Source organism: Sesamum indicum, linkage group LG4 (genome assembly GCF_026168435.1).
Source record: "Sesamum indicum cultivar Baizhima isolate 11 linkage group LG4, ASM2616843v1, whole genome shotgun sequence".
Taxonomy (NCBI): domain Eukaryota; kingdom Viridiplantae; phylum Streptophyta; class Magnoliopsida; order Lamiales; family Pedaliaceae; genus Sesamum; species Sesamum indicum.
Genome location: NC_142660.1, coordinates 5,298,841 through 5,322,182, shown reverse-complemented (window position 1 = coordinate 5,322,182; position 23,342 = coordinate 5,298,841). Strand labels below are relative to the sequence as shown.

Sequence of the window (23,342 nt, the reverse complement as noted above, 5' to 3'; positions counted from 1 at the left end):
TATGGGTGCGTTGGATACAATAATTTGGATTTATTTGAATTTAATTGAGTATGGTGCCCTCTTATTACACTATGGATTATTTAAAAATATGGTAACTTTCGTCCTAAATTAGATCACAAACTTGTGATCTGGTCCATTAGTTTTGCAAATTTCATGATTTTGACATATTTTCCCTGGAATTTAAAAATTAGTTGAAAAATCACATGTGCAAGTCATGTGTGTAGCACCCCCCTTCGCTACAAGGGCTATATCTACCCTAAACGTCATACGTATAGTAATCCTTGTGTTTATAGATATAAATGCAGATAATAATTTAATCCATATGTATACGTAACCCTAACGTCATAACAAGCATAATCAACCTACAATATCATATACGCACATCAAGCACCACAAGTAGTCCATCATAAGTAATCTCCATGCTTACGCTCTCTCTATACAACAAAATGTGGTTTGTACTCTAACTGACAAAGAGGAGAAAACTGCATACTGGCCCGACCTGCCTGAGTATAGCTCGTGGACCTATTTTTCAATAGTGAGACACCTCAAAGTCTACTCATGAAAGAAAATGCCACTCATTAGGTAAATAACCAGCCCTATCTATATATGTAGACCAAATATAACCTCCAACAAGATACATAGGCAATATGCATAGAATATATAGTCAATTTGTTTCCACATAATCAATTGTAGTACACCACATAGCTATCTCAAAATAAAATAATCAATTAAACTTTCTTTTTCCTAGTTTGCTTACCAGAAGGTGATATTGTGTTTTTTTCGCCAACTCAATCTCACCATTATTAAATTTAAGTGAATCCCCTTGATAGGAGGCACATCAATCTCATTTCGCACATAGCATTTTCTTTTTGCACATAGTTGTTTCCTTTCGCACATAGCATTTTCTTTTCGCACATAGCACTTTTCATATCGCTTTATAGGCTTTTCAACACATCAAGGGGTATTCACACCACAATTATATCCAATTTCCACCACTCCCTCATTTCGACATATCACCATTCTTGTAAGCAACTAGTAACGTAAAACAATATATCAACATATTCTCATTTTCAGACATCCACAACACATCAAACAACAAACATAATATTTCAACGTATTTTCTCATTCCGAGTACACATTATCGTCAATCAAATTACATCATTCACCACTCATATATACTTCAGATAAATCAATGTCAGCACGAACCACAAAATCATATAACAGTAATACCACAAATAAAGAGGACATATATAGATAATACTAATTATTTACTTATCTCGATCTTACAATGCTTTTATCTATCCAATAGGTAGTGGTTCGGTCTTTTCACTTTACCCCCGTATCCTATAATGAGTTATACCACACACAATTAATATATCGAGAATATCGTAATTTCTTTTAAATATAATATTGACTATCATTTGTACAATTTCTAATAATTCTTTAATATTCCATTTCTATCGAAATACAAATCCTCGTTTTTTATCTTTATTAACATGCATATTAAATATAATTTTCAGAATATTTCTATGAATTTTCTATCAATTTCTCGCTATTATACTCTTTAATTGAACAATAGTACATATAATTGCGTTTGGTTAATAATTCTGATGGAATTGTATAAATTAGCCATAGTAATATTCAAATCTAATAAATTTAATAATCTAATTGACCACCGATATCTTTTTTATATCCAATTTGATATTTAATTCGACACTATTTTAAATAGCCAAACTCGTAAAATACTCCGATTAAATAGTACATCACTTAGTATAAACAACATTTAATAAATAGACTAATTAAATAATATAATTATATAAATTAATAAAAATTAAAATTACAATTCGTACCTCTGTTTTTTTCATTTCCCGCAAGAGCAAATCTCACTTCTTATGTGTGTGTGTTATGCATGTGTGTATGTATTATATTTGTGTGTGTATTTAAGGAAAAGAGAGGAGAGTGAGACGGTGGGATTGTGGCCCCACCTCCACTCTCAATTCTCTCTCTCTCTCTCTTCCATACATATATATGTATTTATATATATTATTTACTAAATATATACATTATTCACTAATATATACATACATATACTAATATATGTATATATGATTTACTAATATAAATACATAATACTATTATTATATATATAATATTTTTTTATTAAACTTTTCTCAAAGTACTCATTACGTCCTTTCTAATTTCTTAATTAATATAATTTGCTCTCCAATATTATAACGAACTCCAATTTAACCCGCTCAAGTTTTATTATATTCCAATTATGATCTATAATTTATTTACCAATTAACTAAGTTTCATAAAAATTTACCAATTAATCTCCCAATTATATATTATAATCTTTGGGGCGTCACAATGTGTATCTTTAAATTTACGGCAACACAGAACTTGCACGTGCTAATATTGGACAAATTTAAAAGTTCCTATCAAAATGTGTTAGCAAGTCGAAAAATTTACCAAGATAATAGATCGAATTGTAAGTTTCATTTTTTGAAGTCCAAAATGCCAAATACTTCTAGGACAAAGTTTCAATATAGCCTTTATAATATTCAAATCAAAATGATGCCACTAATCAACCTTTATCTAAAGGTAACCGATCTTAATCTAGATTACTTGATAACTAAACATTCAGCTTGATCCACAAATATTTGTAAACATTCTCTGTGTGTTTTCAGATATTAGTGCTTAATAATTTTCATTTGATATGAAATATTTATTTTAAAAAAAAATTGTGTCATTTCAAACATGGAAAGTAGAAAAAAATATAGAAATAATAAACTAAGAAAATTAATAAATTGCTAAATTGTTTAGCAAAGTTAATCATTAAAGGCTTTGTATGAAGAGCGTGGCCATGTAGACCTTGCCCTGCCAACTTCGTGCCCTCGATTTCTTTAAAGTGCACAAAGGCGTAGTGATGGAAGGGTAACGAGTTAATGCCCATCACTTCTCCCTTAGCGGCAAATAGAGATTTAAACTCAGAATATGACACTTTTGGTAACAAAATGCCGATCCACAAGTTGTTGGCTGGATTAATCACCCTCTGAGAATCTTTGGAGTCACATCATGGTTCTTGGTAGCTTCCGCATTGATTTTATAGGTGATGCCATTAAATGTGTCATGTACAGAGAACAAGATAAATTATGTCCTTACTTTATGATTGTATTCTGATAATTTTATTATTGTTTCTATTTTTATTAGTACTCTTTTTTGTTATATATTGCAGAAGTCGATCAATTTTATACAATTTATTGCTTAAAATTCTTCATTGTTTATTGATTTTATGCAACTTGCCCCTGAAAAATCCTCCTAAAATCTCTTATTATATCCAATATCATATCAAATTTCGAATTCTTGACTAACTCCTAAACTTCCGGTCAACGATATCCTCAAATTTACACTAGCACACAATTTGCACGTGCCAATTCCGGATAAGTTTGGAAATTTCTATCAAAAAGTGCTAGCAAAATCACAAAATTTACTAAGATAATAAATCAAATTGTTAGTTTCACTTCTTGAACGTCCAAAATGCCAAATACCTCTAATTATAGGACAAAGAATTGCGATATAGCCTTTATAATTTTCAAATGAAGATGTTGCCATTAATCAACCTTATTATCTAAAGGTAACAACACGATCTTAATCTCAAATTGCTTGATAGCTAAACATTCAGCTTGGTCCACAAATATTTTTAAAAGGTTAGTGTATGTTTAATAATCTCATTTGATATGATACATTCCTTTTAAAAAAGTTTATGTGTCATTTCAAACATGAAAATTAGCAAAATTATAAGATAAAAAATACATTAAAGCCTTCAAAAATAGTATTAACACTAGCAAAAAGAGTAGAGAAATTTCAAAATAAAAATTAATAAATCACCTACCTAGCGAAATTAATCATTAGAAATTTGCTGTGAAGAATGTGGCCTTGCAGACCCTACCTCGCCAACTTCGCTCCCTCGATTTCTTTAAAGTGGACAAAGGCATAGTGATGAAAAGGGAATGAGTTAATGCCAATCTCTTCTCCATGTGAGACAAACAAAGATTTTAACTCAAAATCTGTCACTTTTGGGGACAAATTGCCAATCCACAAGTTGTTGGATGGATGAATTTCCCGCTGCAAATCTTTGATGGCCGCATCATAGTTTTGTGTAGCTTGCACCGCTGATTTTAGATGTGGTACCATTAAACAGGTCAAGTATAGAAACAAGATAAATGATGGGTTGTTAGAGTTTCCGATATGAATGAAAGTTGAATAGAAATAGAATTGTGTGCGATGAGGCTTCGGTATTTGTAGTATGTGTATGTTTGGGGTAGTTACTGTAGTATTTTGTTGAATTTGTCTGAGTTTAATGGCATTTGGTGGCTCCTAGTTATAATATGTATTATTTGAAAATATTATAACTTTCACCCTGAATTAAATTAAATTTATAAATTAGTGCTACTACTTAATGATATTTATTAGACTTATTCTCTATAAACACGAAGAAATATTAGTCTAGCTTTATAGTATAGAGTTTCATGCAATTTACCTTATGTGATATTGTAGTTAATCAAATTATCCCTTAAGAGAAAAAAAATCAAATTACCTTCCTATGTTTTTTTTAAATAGAGCAATTTTTACGTTCCTTTCTGAAAAGGTAAATTACTTAATTTTAAAAAATATAGTAAAGTATTTTGCTATTTTTTTTCATAAAGAATAATTTGTTCATTTTCGATATTACTTACAACAAGTTGCGTGTATTTTTTTTCATTGTTATAAACATTCGTGTGTAATTAATCTTTATTTATGGATTTGTCAAGCAATTTTATCTTGGGATTTCTTTAGTTGCATTACTTAGTGTTCAATTTTTTTTCTTTTCATTGTATTTTATAAAATTAAACTTTGAAATTTTAAAATTATTTATTAATTTTGTGCTATTGATATGACAAAGTTTATGTCCTCGTTTTATGATTGTATGATGATAATTTTATTACACTTTCTACTATCATTGTAACTCTTATATATTGCAAGACTCAACCAAGTTTATGCAATTTACTGCTTAAAATCCTTCATTCTTTTATTGATTTTAAGCAATTTGACTGAAAAGTCCTCCTAAAATCATGTCGAATTTCCAAATCCTGATTAACTTCTAAACTTAACCTATCACTTATAGGTGAGCTAGATTTCATGAACAAGCGTAAGCTAATGGATTCAAGTTCCTTCATACGTATAAGTATTTGACTCACTTTCTATGAATTTATTATAATCTATTTCAACATTATTTTTTATTATATTTATATATGAATTGAATATCGATATATTGTCAAACTGATGCATTGTGATCAATTTAGTAAGATATTGATATTATCATATAATATATCATTTCAATATATATATATAAACAATATATTCCCCCTGAAATTTTCAAAATATGAATTAATTTCCAGTCAATATTTGCATTGTTTGACAATTTTTAAATTTCACAAATTGATGGATTAAGATTGCCATATGTATAAATAAAGGATGAAATTTAATCCTAATAATTGTACCAAAAATATGGAATTGTTCTTATAAAGCGATTTTGTGTATGCACCGGCCAGAAAACAGTGATGGCACGACTGTCGATGGTCGTATAGATGCGATGGATACTGTAATTTGGATTTGTTTGAATTTAGTTGAGTATGGTGCCTTCTGACTATACTATGGATTATTTAAAAAAATCGTAACTTGGTCCTAAATTAGAACTTGCGATTTTGTCCTATTAGTTTTACAAATTTCATGATTTTATGACATATTTAGCTAGAAATTTTAAAATTAGTTCGTAAACCACATGCTCAAGTAAAGTATATCCTTAAATTCACGCCAACACGAAACTTGCACGTGCTAATTGGACAAATTTAGAAATTTCTATCAAAATGTTTTACAAAATCGAAAAATTACTAAGATAATAGATCAAATTGTTAGTTTTACTTTTTGAACGTCAAAAAAGCCAAAAACCTCTAATTATAGGACAAAAAATTTCAATATAGCCTTTATAATGTTCAAATCAAAATGATACCACTAATCAACCTTATTATCTAAAGGTAACAACACGATCTTAATCTCAAATTACTTGATAACTAAACATTCATCTTGGTTCACAAATATTTTTAAAAGTTTTGTGTGTGTTTAATAATCTCATTTGATATGCGGCATTCCTTTTAAAGAAATTTATGTGTCATTTCAAACATGAAAATTAGAAAATTTATAGGGCAAAAAATATATTAAAGTCTTCAAAAATAGCATTAACACTAAGAAAAAAAAGAGAAATTTTAAAAAATTAATAAATCACCTACTTGTCTAGCAAAGTTAATCATTAGAGGTTTCTTGTGAAGAATGTGGCCTTGCAGACCTTGCCTTGCCAACTTCATGCCCTCGATTTCGTTGAAGTACACAAAGTTATAGTGACGAAAGGGAAATGAGTTAATGCTGATCTCTTCTCCATGAGCATCAAATAGAGATTTTAACTCAGAATCTGTCACTTTTGGTACCATTAAACGGGTCAAGTATAGAGAACAAGATAAATGATGGGTCGTCGGAGGTTCCGATGTGAATGGAAAGTGAATAGAAATAGATTTATGTGCAATACATATCCTAAATTAGTTTAGTAAGTGCATAGGCAGGGTGGTTACTGTAGTATTTTGTTGAATTTCTCTAAACTTAATGGCATTTGGTGCTCCTAGTATACTATGTATTATTTAAAAATATTATAACTTTCACCTGAATTAAATTAAATTTCTAAATTGGTCCTATTTAAAATCCGTCATTGTTTAAGTGATTTTATGCAATTTGCCACTTAAAAATCCTCATAAAATCTCTTATTATAGCATAAATCATGTCAAAATTTCCAATTCTAGACTAACTTGTAAACTTAGCCTATCACTTACAGATGAACTAGGTTTCATGAACAAGCGTAAGATGATGGGTTCAAATTTCATCAAACGTATGAATATTTGACTTACTTTATATGAGTTTATTATATTCTATTTCATTATTTTTTGTATTCTTATATGAATTGAATATCGATATAATTTCAAACTAATGTATTGCGATCAATTTAGTAAGATATTATTATTACCATGTAATTACCATTTCAATATATATATATAAAACAAAAGGTTCACCCAGAAATTTTCAAGATATGAATTAATTTCTAGTCAATATTTACATTATTTTGACAATTTGTAAATTTCATTAATTGATGGATTAAAATTACTACATGTATAAATAAAGGATGAAATTTAATGCTAATAATTGTACCAAAAATATAGAATTACTTAATAACTAAACATTCAGCTTTTGGTCCACAAATATTTGTAAACATTCTCGGTGTGTTTTTAGATATTAGTGCTTAATAATTTTCACTTGATATGCAACATTTATTTTAAAGAAATTTATTTTTCGTTTCAGACATGGAAAGTAGGAAAAAGAAATTGGAAAATTAAAAAAATAAGAAAATTAATAAATTACTAATCAGTTTAGAGAAGTTAATCATTATAGGCTTTGATATGGTATCGACCATGGGTGTCTCGATCTTTATGGCGTAGGCTAGAAATGGATAAAGTGGTCCGTGACTTGAGGAATGTAAGTAGCCAACCATGTTATACGAACGTGACCTACTACTTTGAACATTCAACTAACTACGAGCACGAGTAAACCAATCCACACAAACACACTTGGGTCAAGCACGAATTGGAGGCTTTGTGAATTTGAATCACCAATCTAATAGACTAGATTGACTAAGAAAAGATTTCACCAAAGCTAAAATAAGTATATAACTCTCCAAAATAAGAGAACACTAAATATTTTATAAACTTAGATCAATTCTTGAATATTTCGATTGTGTCCCGCATACATGGCTGGTATGTGCCTTTTATAGGCCTAAAACACTTCCAAATTAACCTTTCATATCCCCAAGTGACTCCTTGGTGGATGTACGTTCAATACTTGGTCAAAAATGACTAAAAACTAAGCGTTCTTGGTAAAGAACGAGTAAAACCCATGCATGACCATGTGAATCCAAAAATTGGTGTATAAATGCACTTTGAATATAGTTGAAAGGTCTCCTTTGACCACATGGCTGCACTTGGACGAGCTGGGCTCCTATTGTGGGCTTCCTTGAGCTTGAATTAATGAAATTAAGCTCATATGTTGGGCCTCCGATTGTGACTTGATCCCATTAGCAAAGATTAAGTAGGATTGGGCTTGAATTACTTCTTGCATTCTCTTCAAACTTTCTCGTGTCATTGGCCTACTTCCATTGGTTAAATATTGGTCAATTGGATCTTGAATTTCTTTTGCTTGTTGGGCGCCCTCGGCGTTCCTATCATCCTCCCCTTCTTGGAAAGGAGTCGTCCTCGACTCTTCATTATATACATCATAAAAAAGGACAAAGATTAGAAACATTAAAAGTTGCACTTACTCCATACCAACCAGGTAAATCAAATTTGTAATAATTGTCATTAATCCTTTCAAGTACTCGGAATGGTCCATCCCCTCTTGTCATGAGCTTTGACTTTCTTTTGTCCGGAAACCTCTATTTTCTAAATTGCAACCATACTAAGTCTCCCGGTTTAAATATAACTCGTTTCCTTCCCTTGTTCGCTCGGTTCATGTACTATTGAGTCATCCTCTCAATATTACTTTTGACCTTTTCATGGATTTACTTGAGAAATTCAGAACGTTTCTTTCCATCCATATCTCTCCTGGAAAGGCAAGGCCATTAAATCAATAGGTGCAAGAGGATTAAAACCATAAATAATTTGAAAGGGTGAAAACTTAGTAGTGGAGTGGACAGCCCTATTGTAAGCAAACTCAACATGCGGTAGACACTCTTCCCAATTCCTTAAGTTCTTCATCACAATTGTTCTCAACAATGTCGAAAGTGTCCTATTAACCACCTCAGCTTGCCCATCGGTTTGGGGAGGGCAAGCAGTAGAGAAAAGCAACTTAGTTCCAAGCTTGCCCCACAAAGTTTTCCAAAAGTAGATAAGGAACTTGGCATCTCGATCGGACACTATAGTCCTTGGCATTTCTGAAAGAAAAGATTAGCAATATTAGAGGCATCATCAACTTTATGGCATGCTATAAAGTGTGCCATTTTGAAAAAACTGTCTACAACAATAAAAATAGAATCTCTCCCCCTCTTAGACCTAGGTAATCCCAAAACAAAGTCTATTGAAATATCTTCCATAGGTACACTAGGAATAGGGAGGGGCATGTACAATTCATGGGGATTAAGCTTTGACTTTGCCTTATGACAAACTATGCATTTTTTCAAAAACTTCTCAACATCTATCTCTATGCATCTTTGGCCAATAAAAGTGTTCGCTCAAGACTCCCAAAGTCTTAGAAATACCAAAGTGACCCATCAAACCCTCAAAATGTGCTTCCTTTAACAATAATAAATGAACAGAACAATTAGGAACACAAAGCTGGTTAGCTCGAAATACAAATCCATCATGCAAATAGAATTTGTCCCATCCAATGCTTGGACTGCAATTTCCAAACACTTTACCAAAATCAACATCATTAGCATACAAATCTTTGATGAACTCAAAACCAAGAATTTTAGCATCCATTATTGATAGTAAAACATACCTTCTTGAAAGTGCATCAACAACAATATTCTCCTTACCTTTCTTGCGCTTGATCACATATGGAAATGACTCAATAAACTCTACCCACTTTGCATGTCGACGGCTAAGCTTGCTTTGACCTTTAATATACTTGAGTGCTTCATGATCAGAATGTATTACAAACTCTTTTGGCCACAAATAATGTCGCCAAGTTTTCAATACTCTAACCAATGCATCAAGCTCATTGTCATATGTAGGGTAGTTAAGTGTCAGCCCACTTAGTTTCTCACTGAAATATGCAACCGGTCTACCTCCTTGCATAAAAACTCCTCCTACGCCAATCCCACTTGCATCACATTTAATTTCAAAAGTCTTACCAAAGTCGGGAAGGGCTAACAAAGGTGCATGGATAAGCATCTCTTTTATAGCTTGAAAGACTTTCTCTTGTGCATTTCCCCACTTGAATGGAACATTCTTTTTGGTTAACTCGTTCAGTGGGGCTGCCATGGTTCTAAAGTCCTTCACAAATTGTCTATAAAAGCTTGCAAGGCCGAGAAAGCTCCTCACTTCTCCAATAGTGGTGGGGGATGGCCAATCTCGAATAGATTTAACCTTTTCTTCATCAAATATGATTCCTTCACCACTCACAACAAAACCAAGGAAAACAACTTTGTTAGTACAAAATTCACACTTTTTCAAGTTCCCAAACAACCGTTCCTTTCTTAGAACCTCTAGGACTTGTTTTAAATGTGTTACATGCTCTTCCAAAGTCCTACTATAAACAAGGATGTCATCAAAGTACACTACCTCAAATTTGCCTATAAATGCACGCAAAACATGATTCGTCAATCTCATAAATGTGCTAGGTGCATTACTAAATCCAAATGGCATAACTAACCACTCATAAAGCCCATGCTTTGTTTTGAAAGCGGTTTTCCACTCATCTCCTTCTTTTATTCTAATTTGATGATAACCACTTTTTAAATCAATTTTAGAAAAGATAGTTGAACCATTTAACTCTCAAGCATATCGTCTATGCTAGGAATAGGGTGGCGATATCTTATCGTTATGTTGTTAATGGCTCGACAATCAACACACATCCGTCATGTGCCATCCTTCTTAGGCACGAGCAACACCGGAACTGCACAAGACTAAGGCTCTCCCTCACATAACCTTTGGCCATCCATTCTTGGATTTGCCTTTCAATCTCTTTGGTCTCTTCGGGATTGGTACAGTATGCTGGGCGGTTTGGCAAGGATGCTCCCGGAATGAAGTCAATTTGATATTCTATCCCTCGAATGGGTGGCAACCTGGTGGCATCTCATCCGGAAAGACATCTTTATAATCCTGCAAAAGAGATGTAACAACAATAGGCAAAGAAGAGGTTAGGTCGTTATAATTCAACATAGCCTCTTTGTACACAAGAACTATGAGGTTTTGTCGAAAAAACAAACGCTGTGTTTGGATTCCAATTTTGGCCCATTCCCAAGATGGGCCAAAAACACAGCAATGTTTGGTTTTAGTTTTTACACCTTCACTAGGTGTAAAAACAGAAATTGGGCTACTAGCCTATTTTATTTTATTTTTTTTTATTTTATAGGCCTAGCCCATAAGTCTTTTAAAGTGTAAAATTGCAGATCCTTGTCATCGTTTTCAACCTTTTTTCCCCACAAACTCCGATCGAACCGAAGCCTAGCACCATCATCACCGGCGTCAGACCCACCACGGCGTAGTGAGAAGAACTCCATCGACAGCACAGCCCCAGCGCCCCTATCACCCACGTCCTCCCACCACGATGGTGTTACAATGACCAAGCCACAAACTCCATTGGAGTCCGCCGCCACTGGCCGTTCACGTCAAAGGTGTGCCTCCGGCTGTTGGAATCAATTTCTCAAGTGCCACCTAGTCCTCGTTCCACACCGTGCGTCAATCAAGCGAAAGGGCGGATTTCCCTCTGTTAAGTTTGCCGACAATTTCTTGTTCTTTTACTTTAATTGCACGATTTCTTCCATTCACTTTCTGATTTCTGAATTTTCTGATGTCTTCAGAGTTAGGTTTGGATGTATTATACTGAATAGTTTGTCGGTTCAACAGTATTTGCCTTAAATTATTGTCTGCGATGATCTGATCTTTCACATGTGCACAATGCTTTCTTTCTTTAAATTATTGTCAGATTTTCACCTTTTCCTGCTGTTCCTGTTGATTCACACATTGAATAGTGATTCAATTTTGCATCTAGAATAATATGCACAGCGAGGTGTATTTCTATATATACAATATATAGTGCGATATAAATACCAGATTGAAGCTTTTATAGTTCATTCAGATCTCATTTTATAAGTTTTTGAAGCTGCCAGTAAAAGTGAAACCTCGATACCTTTTTTTGGTGAGTAAAACTGAATGCCTATATTTGTATCAATGATGTGTTGTTATTGCCTTCATAAAAATCTAATATTTGAGATCTGTAGTGATGATTTATGTTTGTTAATGCAGTTATCACTTGGTTAAGTTACTTTCTATGTTATGTTACTTTCAATTTTGTAGGTGTTGAACATATTTAATGTTTATGGTAGTATATATTCTTCATTTTGTCTGTGTGGTCAGTCGGGGAATTGGTTGTGGAGTGCGTCCGGCATTTCCCTGTCAATATATCTTAGTTGAGTACTGGATTGTTTAGGTAACTATCATCTCTAACACTCATTGTGGCAAGTAATTGCCTACCTTTCTCCATATACATGTAACTCATACCTTATAGAGATATATATGATAACTCCAGCAAATGTGCCACTTTGAGGTTTTGCTCATACTTCTTGTATTTGTCTAACTACATAAGGAGTAGAATTTATGATGGTTTCCGTTTTCTTAAAAAGATTAGGTTACAAGAACAGTTTCTTAAGTCTAGTAGTTTGACTCTCAAATGCACTAGATGATCTGGCCTTGATTACTTACAGCATTATGTCATAGGATGACAAGGATGTTATAGTTTCTTCTCTTTTTAATCTTTCTCTCAAATTGTAGGCTGTTTGCTTGACTACGAAAATGATTAGGCATTACTTTTCATATGACAAGCAGATGAGTGCAACATGTTTCAGGTTGCTTGGGGCATAGCATAAACCTAAAACCAGTTGTATGCTTCATGTGCTGATATGTATCTGTTAGAATATTAAGGGGGGAAGCATAGACTTAAACAAGAAAAGATCTACACTTATAGAATTTGTAAGATACTAATAGTGTCATTGCTTTTGTCACTTCCATAGCACAGTAATGATTGCTCTCAATTTGCTTACATTGAACTTTTAGAAACTTTCTTGATTTTCATGATTTTGCTATAAATAAAGATTAGATATCCTAAAATTATGTGTCGGGAGTAATGTGAGTCTCTCATCGTGAATAATTTGATCAGATTTCTTATTAAATTTTGTTGGCATCCTGTCGTATCAGCTTGTGATTGAAATAAGCAATACACTATCAAAATGTTTCATGCTTGATGAAGAAATTAACTGAAATGGTCTTAGGCATGTGAATTCATTATTCCACTATGGATGATGTTTTGATACTGTACAAGCTATTTTTCAATAAAGAGGTAAAAAAATTTCAAGTCAATTTGAAACCCTCTAGTTGCTTCTTGTGGATCTCTTCCAATAAGTCTTCATGTATATGATTATAATTCAACATCAAAGCAGAGGTGGGATCCTACTAATAAATTATTATAATTGGTGAATATCAATATTTTTTATATAACAAAAATGTAGCTTGCCTGTTAAAAGTGAAATTTTAAAAACAATGTTAGTCAATTTACGCATTTGTACTAAGAAGGTACTATAAAAACTCCCTTTCTATTTAATATGTTGTCTTTGTGTATGTTTGTGTGTGTGGGTGCGAGTCATGACTGAAGTTTCTGGGATACTTGATGACTTCAACAGTGTTGTTCTTTTGGGCTTGTAATTTTGCTTCATTCTGGAAGTTGCTTCAATTCTTGGTCGTCTCTCTATAATTTGTGAGCTTGGCAGGTTATGCAATTTAGATGTTTTCTATTGATTATCCACTTGCTAATCAAAATAGTAGGTTTCAGCACGTATTTCTCTAGGCGCGTCTATGCGTATGAGAACAATGGGATTTGGATTTTATCAAGTAATTATGTTTGTATAGCTTCTGCAATGTGTATTCTTGTCTGTGTGTAGATACTTATAACATTTTAACCGGGATAGTGCCTTTTATGCCTGTAGTTGGCTAGTTTTGTATGCCAGAGTTGCTGTTGATAGATGGGTTAAGTTATAATGCTTACTGAGATGTGTATTTTTGTTTGTGAATAATAAATGTGCAAAGAGGGCAGAGGGACAAGGACATGTATTACTCTCTCTTGATTAAATTTAATAGTACAGAGGCATTTTTTTATACGATCTTTACCTATACTATATGTAATTGAAAATTGGTAAATTGGCATCTCAATTGTTTTGATATGCTAATTTTAATATTTAATTTGAACGAAATTAATTTATTTATTAAATTTAGGTTTCTTTATATTATTTTTATTCAAATTTATTTTAAGAAATTCTGATTAAAAAAAAAAAGAAAGAAGTCTTTTTTATACTCTATCCCTTATTTTATCTTTACGAACTATCAGATGAAATAGAATGCTTAGAAGAGATATAATGAAATTCTTTGATTGGCTCTTTCCATAAAGCAAAGGAATGATTCGTTTTTTTTTTTTGTGACAGATGAGGCCAAAACACAATTAATTTAATATAACAAATGTATATTTAATTCTATACTAAATCTAATGTAAATAAATATTAAATAATAGGATTAATAACCTAAATAAATAAACGATGCCTTATTTTATTCGAAACGCGGCATGATCTGCAACCAAATATGTGCTTCAAATTTGAACTCATTTACTATTTTTCAATAGTCATTTCTTTTTTATTTTAATTTTCATTCATTTTTTCTCACTATATTTTTTATAGTTTTAAGAATTAACTTATTATTTTATATATAATTTATTAAATAATAAAAAATTATAAATATTGTACTTTAACAGAAATAATAACACATGGTTTTATGCTCTAGTAACTCATTAGCGAGATAATGATTGTTTGTTTATAATTCCAACCCTTTGTGATGTGTGGCAGTTTTTTTCCTTATGGATATATAAACGGTTGTAATTAATTGTCACGACACTTTGATATATAAGACAACCCACAAAGATGCAACACCCAAATGACGCTGGTTCCTCCCACTCATCTCGATACGATAAAGTGTTATGGACCACGGAAATGGAACGCGTGTTCATTGAGTTAATGCACGAGGAGTTCATCACACAGCGACTCCAATCATCCACATTTCCACTGTAAGTCTGGGCACATGTAACCGAGCGAATGAACTCGGTTATGAGTCAGGGTTGTCTTCTTACGACGGTACAGCTTAAGGGCAAACTTAACAGGCTGCGTCGTGCTTGGCGTTTGTAAAACGAAATTTTGAATTGGGGGACTGGGTGGGGATGGGATTCAGAATGGAATACCATAACAGACGATTTAGGACGCTTGGAGGAGTTGTATCGGGTAAACATCTACTCGTGCTGCCTTTTTGATTGCAGTGTCCTTACAGAGTCGCAAACTAATTACATATCTGACAATGTAAATGAATGCAGGAAAATCCGGAATATAAAAAAATTGTTGAACATGGGCTTCAACGCTTTGACCTATGCACTGAAATGTTCTCACGGAACACTGCAACTGGTGGGCTCGCGCGTTCGTCATCACAACAACGTCGAGGACAATCCACAGCACCAACCACATAGACGATGAACAGATGGATGGCACTCAATCGGGTAGCCGTCGTTCACGAGATGAGTACGAAGATACAACATTCTCTCAATCTGTTCCCATGACGTCCCCAGACGAATACTTTTCTTCCCCGGGACCATCGCAGGCTTCCGCTGGTGCATCTGGAAGCGGGCGTCGATTCCGACGAGTAGCTAGTGAGTTGCAAGCTAAGAAATGTGAGACGATGGATAGGTTGAATGAATCACTTCAAGGAAAAATTGACCGAACCAGGCCCAAAGCTACTGAATCAATTGAGCGGTGCGTAGACGAGTTGACAAAGTTTAACGATTTGCCAGACATCATCTTTACCACCGAATTGGAGCATTTTCATAGTCACAGCACGCGCACGATCTTCTGACGTCTTAATGACGAGAATAAACTCCGATGGTTGTACTCTTTGGGCAAGTGACTGTATTGCTTGATTGATAGAAAATTGGAAAAAACTGATTTCATTATGTGTATTCGTGCATTATGTCATACCGATTTACTCATATTGCACTCATACCAAGTACCCATGCTCGTTAAGTATTTTTATGTCCCCAGCCAACACACATCTACTGCATGTAAATTACACACTAATTTGTCTTGTTTATGTTTAGCAATACATCAACGATCAGATATATGGCAAGCTCGGGAGTTGGTGGAGGTCTAGATTTGAACTCCGCAAGCGAGAGTCCGGGGACCCCAGGGACTCCAGGAAGTAACGAATCTAATATTCCAGAGGAATTTTACGCATTCAGAGATTTAATATGCCCAAAGTTATTTAGGAAAAATGTGCCACGTAACACATCTTCACTACAAGGAGCAGGATGGGTTGCGGAGATTATGACGACCCCACACCAGGGAAGGTTTTTTGACAACATTCGCTTGACCAAGCCATGCTTTTATGCTTTGGTTGATGCATTGACTAGTAGAGGTTTACTGCCTCATGGTCAGACGTCCAGAGTTACCTCAATTGAGGAGGTTGCACTTTTCATGCAAATGGTCGGCATGCATAAAAGGCACCGCGACAATATGAAGCGATTTCAACACTCATTTGAGACTATTAATCGTAGATTCCACTGAGTGCTTTCTGCCTCGTGCGCTATGGCGCCAGAACAAATAACACATCCAAATTTTACAAACACACATCCGAGAGTGGCAAATAACCTAGAATTCTACCCATACTTCAAGGTACGTACCACTGCTATCATTGTCGTAACACCATCTCATAGTCTTCACAACTGCGTAATTAATGCAAGCTTGTTCGGCATAATATTTCATGCATCTAGCTATACATAATTGTTGACATCGATATAGGATTGTGTCGGAGCGATGGACGGAACGGTGGTACCTGCATGGGTCCCCCAAGTTGACCAAAATTGATACAGGTCGCGGAAAGGCCGCCTAGCATAGAATGTACTAGCAATATGTGATTTCGATATGAATTTCACTTATGTGTATCCTGGGTGGGAAGGAAGTGCGGCCGATGCCCGTCTCCTGGACCATGCAGTTTCACAGGATCGAAATTTTCCTTTCCCTCCAATCGGTGAGCATTGTAATATATAAATTAGATTCCACCAACCTCTAGTTTAAGGACTAGTTACGTGGCACTAGCGGTTCTCTTTATGATGATACCTTATGACAATACAGGTAAGTATTATTTGGTAGACGCGGGTTTCGCAAACTACCAATGTTTCTTGGCTCCTTATAGAGGAACAAGGTATCACCTACCTGAGTGGAGGGGACAAGGTTGATAGGATCGCATTTTGTGCTTATTTTATATAATATTTTATCCTATTTTGTGACCAAATGCTCCTAATTAAATATTATTTTGCAGCATTAGGACAAAAGGAATGGAAAATGAAGAAAAGCACCAAAATGGAAATTTAAACAAGACTCAAACTCAATTTTTGGCAAGAGTTTGGAACTGCTTGGACTACCTCTGATGAAGGAAGAGTTTAACTAGGATTATAATTTTATCTCTATAAGTCTTTTAGTTCCACTAGGAATCTACTTCTAATCCTAGTAGAACTAGGTATCTAGCTATTATAAATAGGTGATGTAATTCACTTTAAGAGACAACTTTTGAACTCTTTTATTTCTCTACGTTTTTATATTATTTTGCTTTTCTTGCGTTCTTCCATGAGCATGTCTAGCTAAACCTCTCATTCCGGTTGAAGACTTGGTGAACGCTTAAATCCAACGGGTTGTGAGATCTAATTTATGCTTTCTACTTTTATTCATATTGGTATTTGTGTTGTTCTCTGTGCTTTTATTACAAATAATCTGATTTATTGTCAAGAATATTTGCCTAGCCAATTGAACTTTCAAATCCGTAATTGTTTGTTTAGTTCGATAACTAGTGGTAACACAACATAATTGATTATGTAGAAGTTTTCGATTATGTTGTGGGGAATGCACAATCTAACTTAAATAAATCCTCGTAGGAATTTATTGGTTAGAATTGGGCCTTTCTAGTTCTTAATGCTGTCGGTAAATTAAATCTTGAGGACGTTCCCAAGGTTGTTTACTGATTAGGGATTTAGTCAACGGACGTTCCTTGACTATCCACAAGGTAAGGAAAGGTGAGGTCGTTAGGTCGTACCAATTGCCATAACCAATTTATCTATCATGAATAATTGTTATCTTTGCATCGATGAGCAACCGTGGAATTAAGCGTGATCCTGTCTTTAACTGGAATACTCTCCTCTTATATTTATCTCTTCTAATTTTATTAGCTTTTTAGTTTTATTCTTCTTCACAATCAAAACTCCCCCTAATTATTTTCGTTTTTGAAGGAATTAATTCAAAACCAATCTCTGTGGATTCAACCCTACTCACACATCTACAAAAGTGTTCGTAGGAATTATTTTTGGTGAATTCGACACCCATCAAATTTTGGCGCCGTTGCCGGGGATTGGTGTCTTTAAATTAATTTCTTTTTCTAGTTACTTGGTTTTATGCCACGTTCTTCTCGTACAGGTGAACTTAAATTTGACCCAGAGATCGAGAAAACTACTCGTAGACTCCGAAAAGAAACCAAGCAACACAAGGAAGAGGCTTCTACTTCTTCCAAACCAGCAGCAGACTCTGAGTTAGACGTGTCCACGTCTAACAACTCTAAAGACGAAGTCATGGCCCAAAATCCCGAACGAACGATCAAAGAGATGACTTCGCTTGACTTAAATCAACAACCACTCTGCATTGAATATCCTAATTTAGATGTTGATTTTGAACTTAAATCCGGTCTCATCCACTTACTTCCCATTTTTCGTGGCCTTGCAGGTGAAGACCCACACAAACACCTCAAGGAATTTCATGTGGTGTGTTCCGGCATGAGACCTCAAGGAGTCACCGAAGAACAAGTCAAGCTAAGAGCTTTTCCATTCTCATTGGGCGATAAAGCAAAAGATTGGCTCTACTCCTTACCTTCGGGATCTATTGTTAGTTGGAACGAACTCAAGAAACTATTTCTTGAGAACTACTTCCCCGCTTCAAGGACTACAAACATCCGGAAGGAAATAAGTGGAATACGCCAATTCTCCGGTGAAAGTTTCTATGAGTATTGGGGAAGATTCAAACAATTGGTGGAGAGTTGCCCTCATCACCAAATTCCCGACCATCTTCTAATTCAATATTTTTATGAAGGATTGTCTGAGGCAAATAGAAGCTTGGTGGATGCAGCTAGTGGAGGTGCTTTGTATGACAAAACTCCTACTGAAGCACGCAAACTAATCACAACCATGGCGGCTAATAATCAACAATTCGGTAATAGAAACGACAACCCCCCACAAAGGGTAAACGAGGTAAGTACTTCTCTTGATGAACGTTTGGATAAACTTACTTCTCTTGTTGAAAAATTTATAGGGGGAAGCATTCAACAAGCCAAAACTTGTGGGATATGTACATCTTCGGGACATTACACCGACGCTTGTCCTACACTTCACGAAGAATCAACCGAACATGCTGACGCCGTTGGTAGATTTTCTGGGCAACAACAAAGGAGATATGACCCATTTTCCAATACCTATAACCCCGGATGGAGAGATCACCCAAATTTGAGGTATGGCAATCAACCTCAAAACTTTCAAAGGGTTCCACACCAACAACCACCACCACCACCTCAAGCCAATCCCAATAATAGTATGCCTCTGGAAGATATCGTGAAGACACTCGCCTTGAGCACCCAACAATTCCAACAAGAAACCCGCTCGAGCATACAAAATTTGGAATCCCAAATGAGCCAACTAGCCTCCTCCGTTAGCCGTTTGGAGTCTCAAGGTAAGTTTCCTTCCCAAACTATTATTAATCCTAAGCAAAATGCTAGTGCTATTGTTTTACGCAGTGGAAAAGAGCTACAGTCCGAAATTAGCATTAAGCATGGAGACGCACAACAAGGCACAACAGAGGAAGAGCTTGAAAAATCCAAACAAACCAGCAATGACATTCCTAAGGCATTGGTGACAAAACCACCCTTCCCGGAAAGATTTGCTAAGGGTAAAAAAGAAGGAGAAGAGAGGGAAATCTTCGAAACTTTCCGTAAAGTGGAGGTAAACATTCCATTACTTGATGCAATTAAACAAATACCCCGCTATGCCAAATTTCTCAAAGAACTGTGCACCAACAAAGGAAAGTTGAAAGGCAATGAAAGGGTAAGTATGGGGGAGAATGTGTCTGCAATTCTCCAACAAAAAGTACCCCCCAAATGCAAAGACCCTGGTATGTTTTCTATCCCTTGTAAAATTGGTTTAATAGGTATTAAGAGAGCCATGTGTGATTTGGGTGCTTCTATAAATGTCATGCCTCTTACTATCTTTAAATCTTTGAATGTTGGTCCATTAAAAGAAACGGGTGTTGTGATTCAACTTGCTGATCGTTCTATTGTTTATCCTGAAGGAGTCCTTGAAGATGTTTTAGTAGAAGTTAATGAATTGGTTTTTCCTGCTGATTTCTTTGTGATAGATATGAGGGAAGATAACTCCCCCAATTCTACATCTATTTTGTTAGGAAGGCCATTTCTTAAAACCGCTAGAACAAAAATTGATGTCCACAATGGTACTCTCACTATGGAATTTGATGGTGAAATTATAAGATTTAATATATATGAATCCATGCGATATCCTAGTGATGTACCTACTGCTTTCTTTTTGGATGCACTTGACCCTGTTGTGCAGGAATTGACAAATTATGATAATGAAGACCACGCCAAGTTAGTGCTAGAAAGGAGCCTCACACCCACACAAGTGCAACTTTTGGAGGACTTTATAGCACTCGATCCAAACATAGGAGAAAGCGTCTTCGAATTTGAAGCCCTTCCACCTTTACCCTCGAATCTTGCTTTCATTGAATTGCCACAATCTCATACTAAACTTGTCCCTTCTATCTTGCAGGCACCTACTTTGGAGTTGAAGGAATTACCCAAGCATCTAAAGTATGCCTTCTTAGGAGAAAACGACACTCTACCGGTGATCATCTCTAGCAAGCTTTCCTCCTTAGAAGAGGAAAAATTGATCCATGTGCTTCGAGAGTTCCGAGAGGCCATTGGTTGGACCATAGCCGACATCAAGGGGCTAAGCCCTTCTACGTGCATGCATAGGATTCTACTTGAAGAAGGAGCCAAACCATCACGAGAGGCACAACGTCGATTGAACCCGCCTATGATGGAAGTGGTAAAGAAAGAAATTTTAAAACTTCTTGATGCAGGTATAATCTTTCCTATTTCTGACAGTGAATGGATAAGTCCTACTCAAGTTGTGCCTAAGAAAACGGGTATCACTGTGGTTGAAAATTCTTTTGGAAATTTGATACCCACTCGTGTTCAAAATGGTTGGCGTGTATGTATTGATTATAGAAAACTCAATGCATCCACTAGAAAGGATCATTTTCCACTTCCTTTTATTGATCAAATGTTAGAAAGGTTAGCTGGGCGTTCTCATTATTGTTGTCTTGACGGCTACTCAGGTTTTCATCAAATACCCGTGGCACCAGCCGACCAAGACAAAACAACCTTCACGTGCCCCTTCGGCACATTTGCCTATCGACGAATGCCCTTCGGTTTATGCAATGCACCCGCCACATTCCAAAGATGTATGGTAAGCATTTTTTCTGACTATGTGGAACAATTCATAGAGGTATTCATGGATGATTTTACTGTTTATGGAAATTCTTTCAATGATTGTTTGGGAAAATTGGCTAAAGTTCTTGAAAGGTGCATAGAGAAGAACCTTGTGCTTAATTATGAAAAGTGTCATTTTATGGTTGATCAAGGTTTGATTTTGGGGCATATCGTATCTTCTAAAGGAATAGAAGTCGATCCAGCTAAAATTGATGTCATAAAATCCCTACCTTACCCCGCTAGTGTGCGGGAGATTCGCTCTTTTCTTGGTCATGCAGGATTTTATAGACGGTTCATTAAGGATTTCTCCAAGATAACTCAACCCCTGTGCAAGTTGTTGCAAAAGGATGAGACATTCGTGTTTGATGAAGCATGCAAACTGGCATTCGACAAGTTGAAAGATTCTTTGACCTCCGCACCAATAATTCAACCTCCAAATTGGAAACTACCATTTGAGGTCATGTGTGATGCAAGCAACCATGCTATTGGCGCCGTTCTAGGCCAACGAGTTGGAAAGGACCCTCATGTCATCTACTACGCTTCAAGGATGTTAGACAACACTCAAAGCAATTACACCACCACGGAAAAAGAACTATTAGCTGTTGTCTTTGCTTTAGAAAAGTTTCGTTCTTATTTGCTTGGTACTAAAGTGATTGTTTATTCTGATCATGCAGCACTTAGGTACCTCTTGTCAAAAAAAGACGCAAAGCCAAGGCTCATACGGTGGATACTCTTACTACAAGAGTTTGACTTAACCATTAAGGACAAAAAGGGGGCGGAAAATCTCGTTGCCGACCATCTCAGTCGATTAATAATCGACGGACATTCACCCCCTTTAAAAGATGAATTCCCCGATGAACAACTCCTCGCCACACAAGGAATAATCCCATGGTACGCTGATCTAGTAAATTTCCTTGCTACTAATGCTTTGCCTAATGATTTGTCTAGAGCAAAAAGAGAAAAAATTAGAAGTGATGCAAAGTACTATGTGTGGGACGATCCATATTTGTGGAAGTATTGCTCAGATCAAATCATAAGGAGGTGCGTACCCGAATCCGAAGTTACATCTATTCTTGAATTTTGTCACTCTCATGCTTGTGGGGGGCATTTTGGGCCTAAACGAACAGCATTGAAAGTGTTAGAATGTGGTTTATTTTGGCCAAATTTGTTTAAGGATTCCTATCTATTCTGCAAATCTTGTAAGAATTGCCAAATGACGGGAAATCTCGGTCCCCGTGATCAAATGCCCCTAACCTCCATACTTGTGTGTGAAATCTTTGATGTATGGGGAATTGATTTTATGGGACCATTTCCCTCATCCTTTGGTAAATCTTACATCATTCTTGGGGTAGATTATGTATCTAAGTGGATTGAAGCAAAAGCCACACGTACGGATGATGCTAAAACTGTCATAGATTTTGTGAAGACTAACATCTTTTCTCGGTATGGGATGCCTAGAGCCATCATTAGTGATCGAGGGACTCACTTTTGCAATAAGATGGTAAGTGCTTTGTTCAAAAAGTACAATGTAACTCATCGAGTCTCCACTGCCTACCACCCGCAAACAAATGGTCAAGCCGAAGTCTCCAATCGTGAGATCAAGTCCATACTTGAAAAGACGGTCAATCCCAATCGCAAGGATTGGAGCGTTCGCTTGGATGATGCGTTATGGGCTTACCGCACTGCATACAAGACTCCAATAGGTATGTCCCCGTACCGTTTAGTTTTTGGTAAACCTTGTCATCTTCCTGTTGAACTTGAGCATAGGGCTTTTTGGGCAATCAAACAACTCAACATGACGATGGATGA

The 23,342-nt window shown here is 35.4% G+C and overlaps 1 protein-coding gene across 1 annotated transcript; it reads left to right on the top strand.

Moving 5' to 3' along the window:
- The first annotated feature begins 15,422 nt into the window (after window positions 1-15,422).
- On the top strand, window positions 15,423-21,634 carry LOC148788309 (uncharacterized). Its single transcript, XM_088879987.1, has 4 exons — window positions 15,423-15,694; window positions 16,036-16,367; window positions 18,401-21,549; window positions 21,617-21,634. Exons 1-4 carry the CDS (start codon window positions 15,423-15,425, stop codon window positions 21,632-21,634), a joined length of 3,771 nt encoding a protein of 1,256 aa, XP_088736113.1.
- The last annotated feature ends 1,708 nt before the right edge of the window (window positions 21,635-23,342 follow it).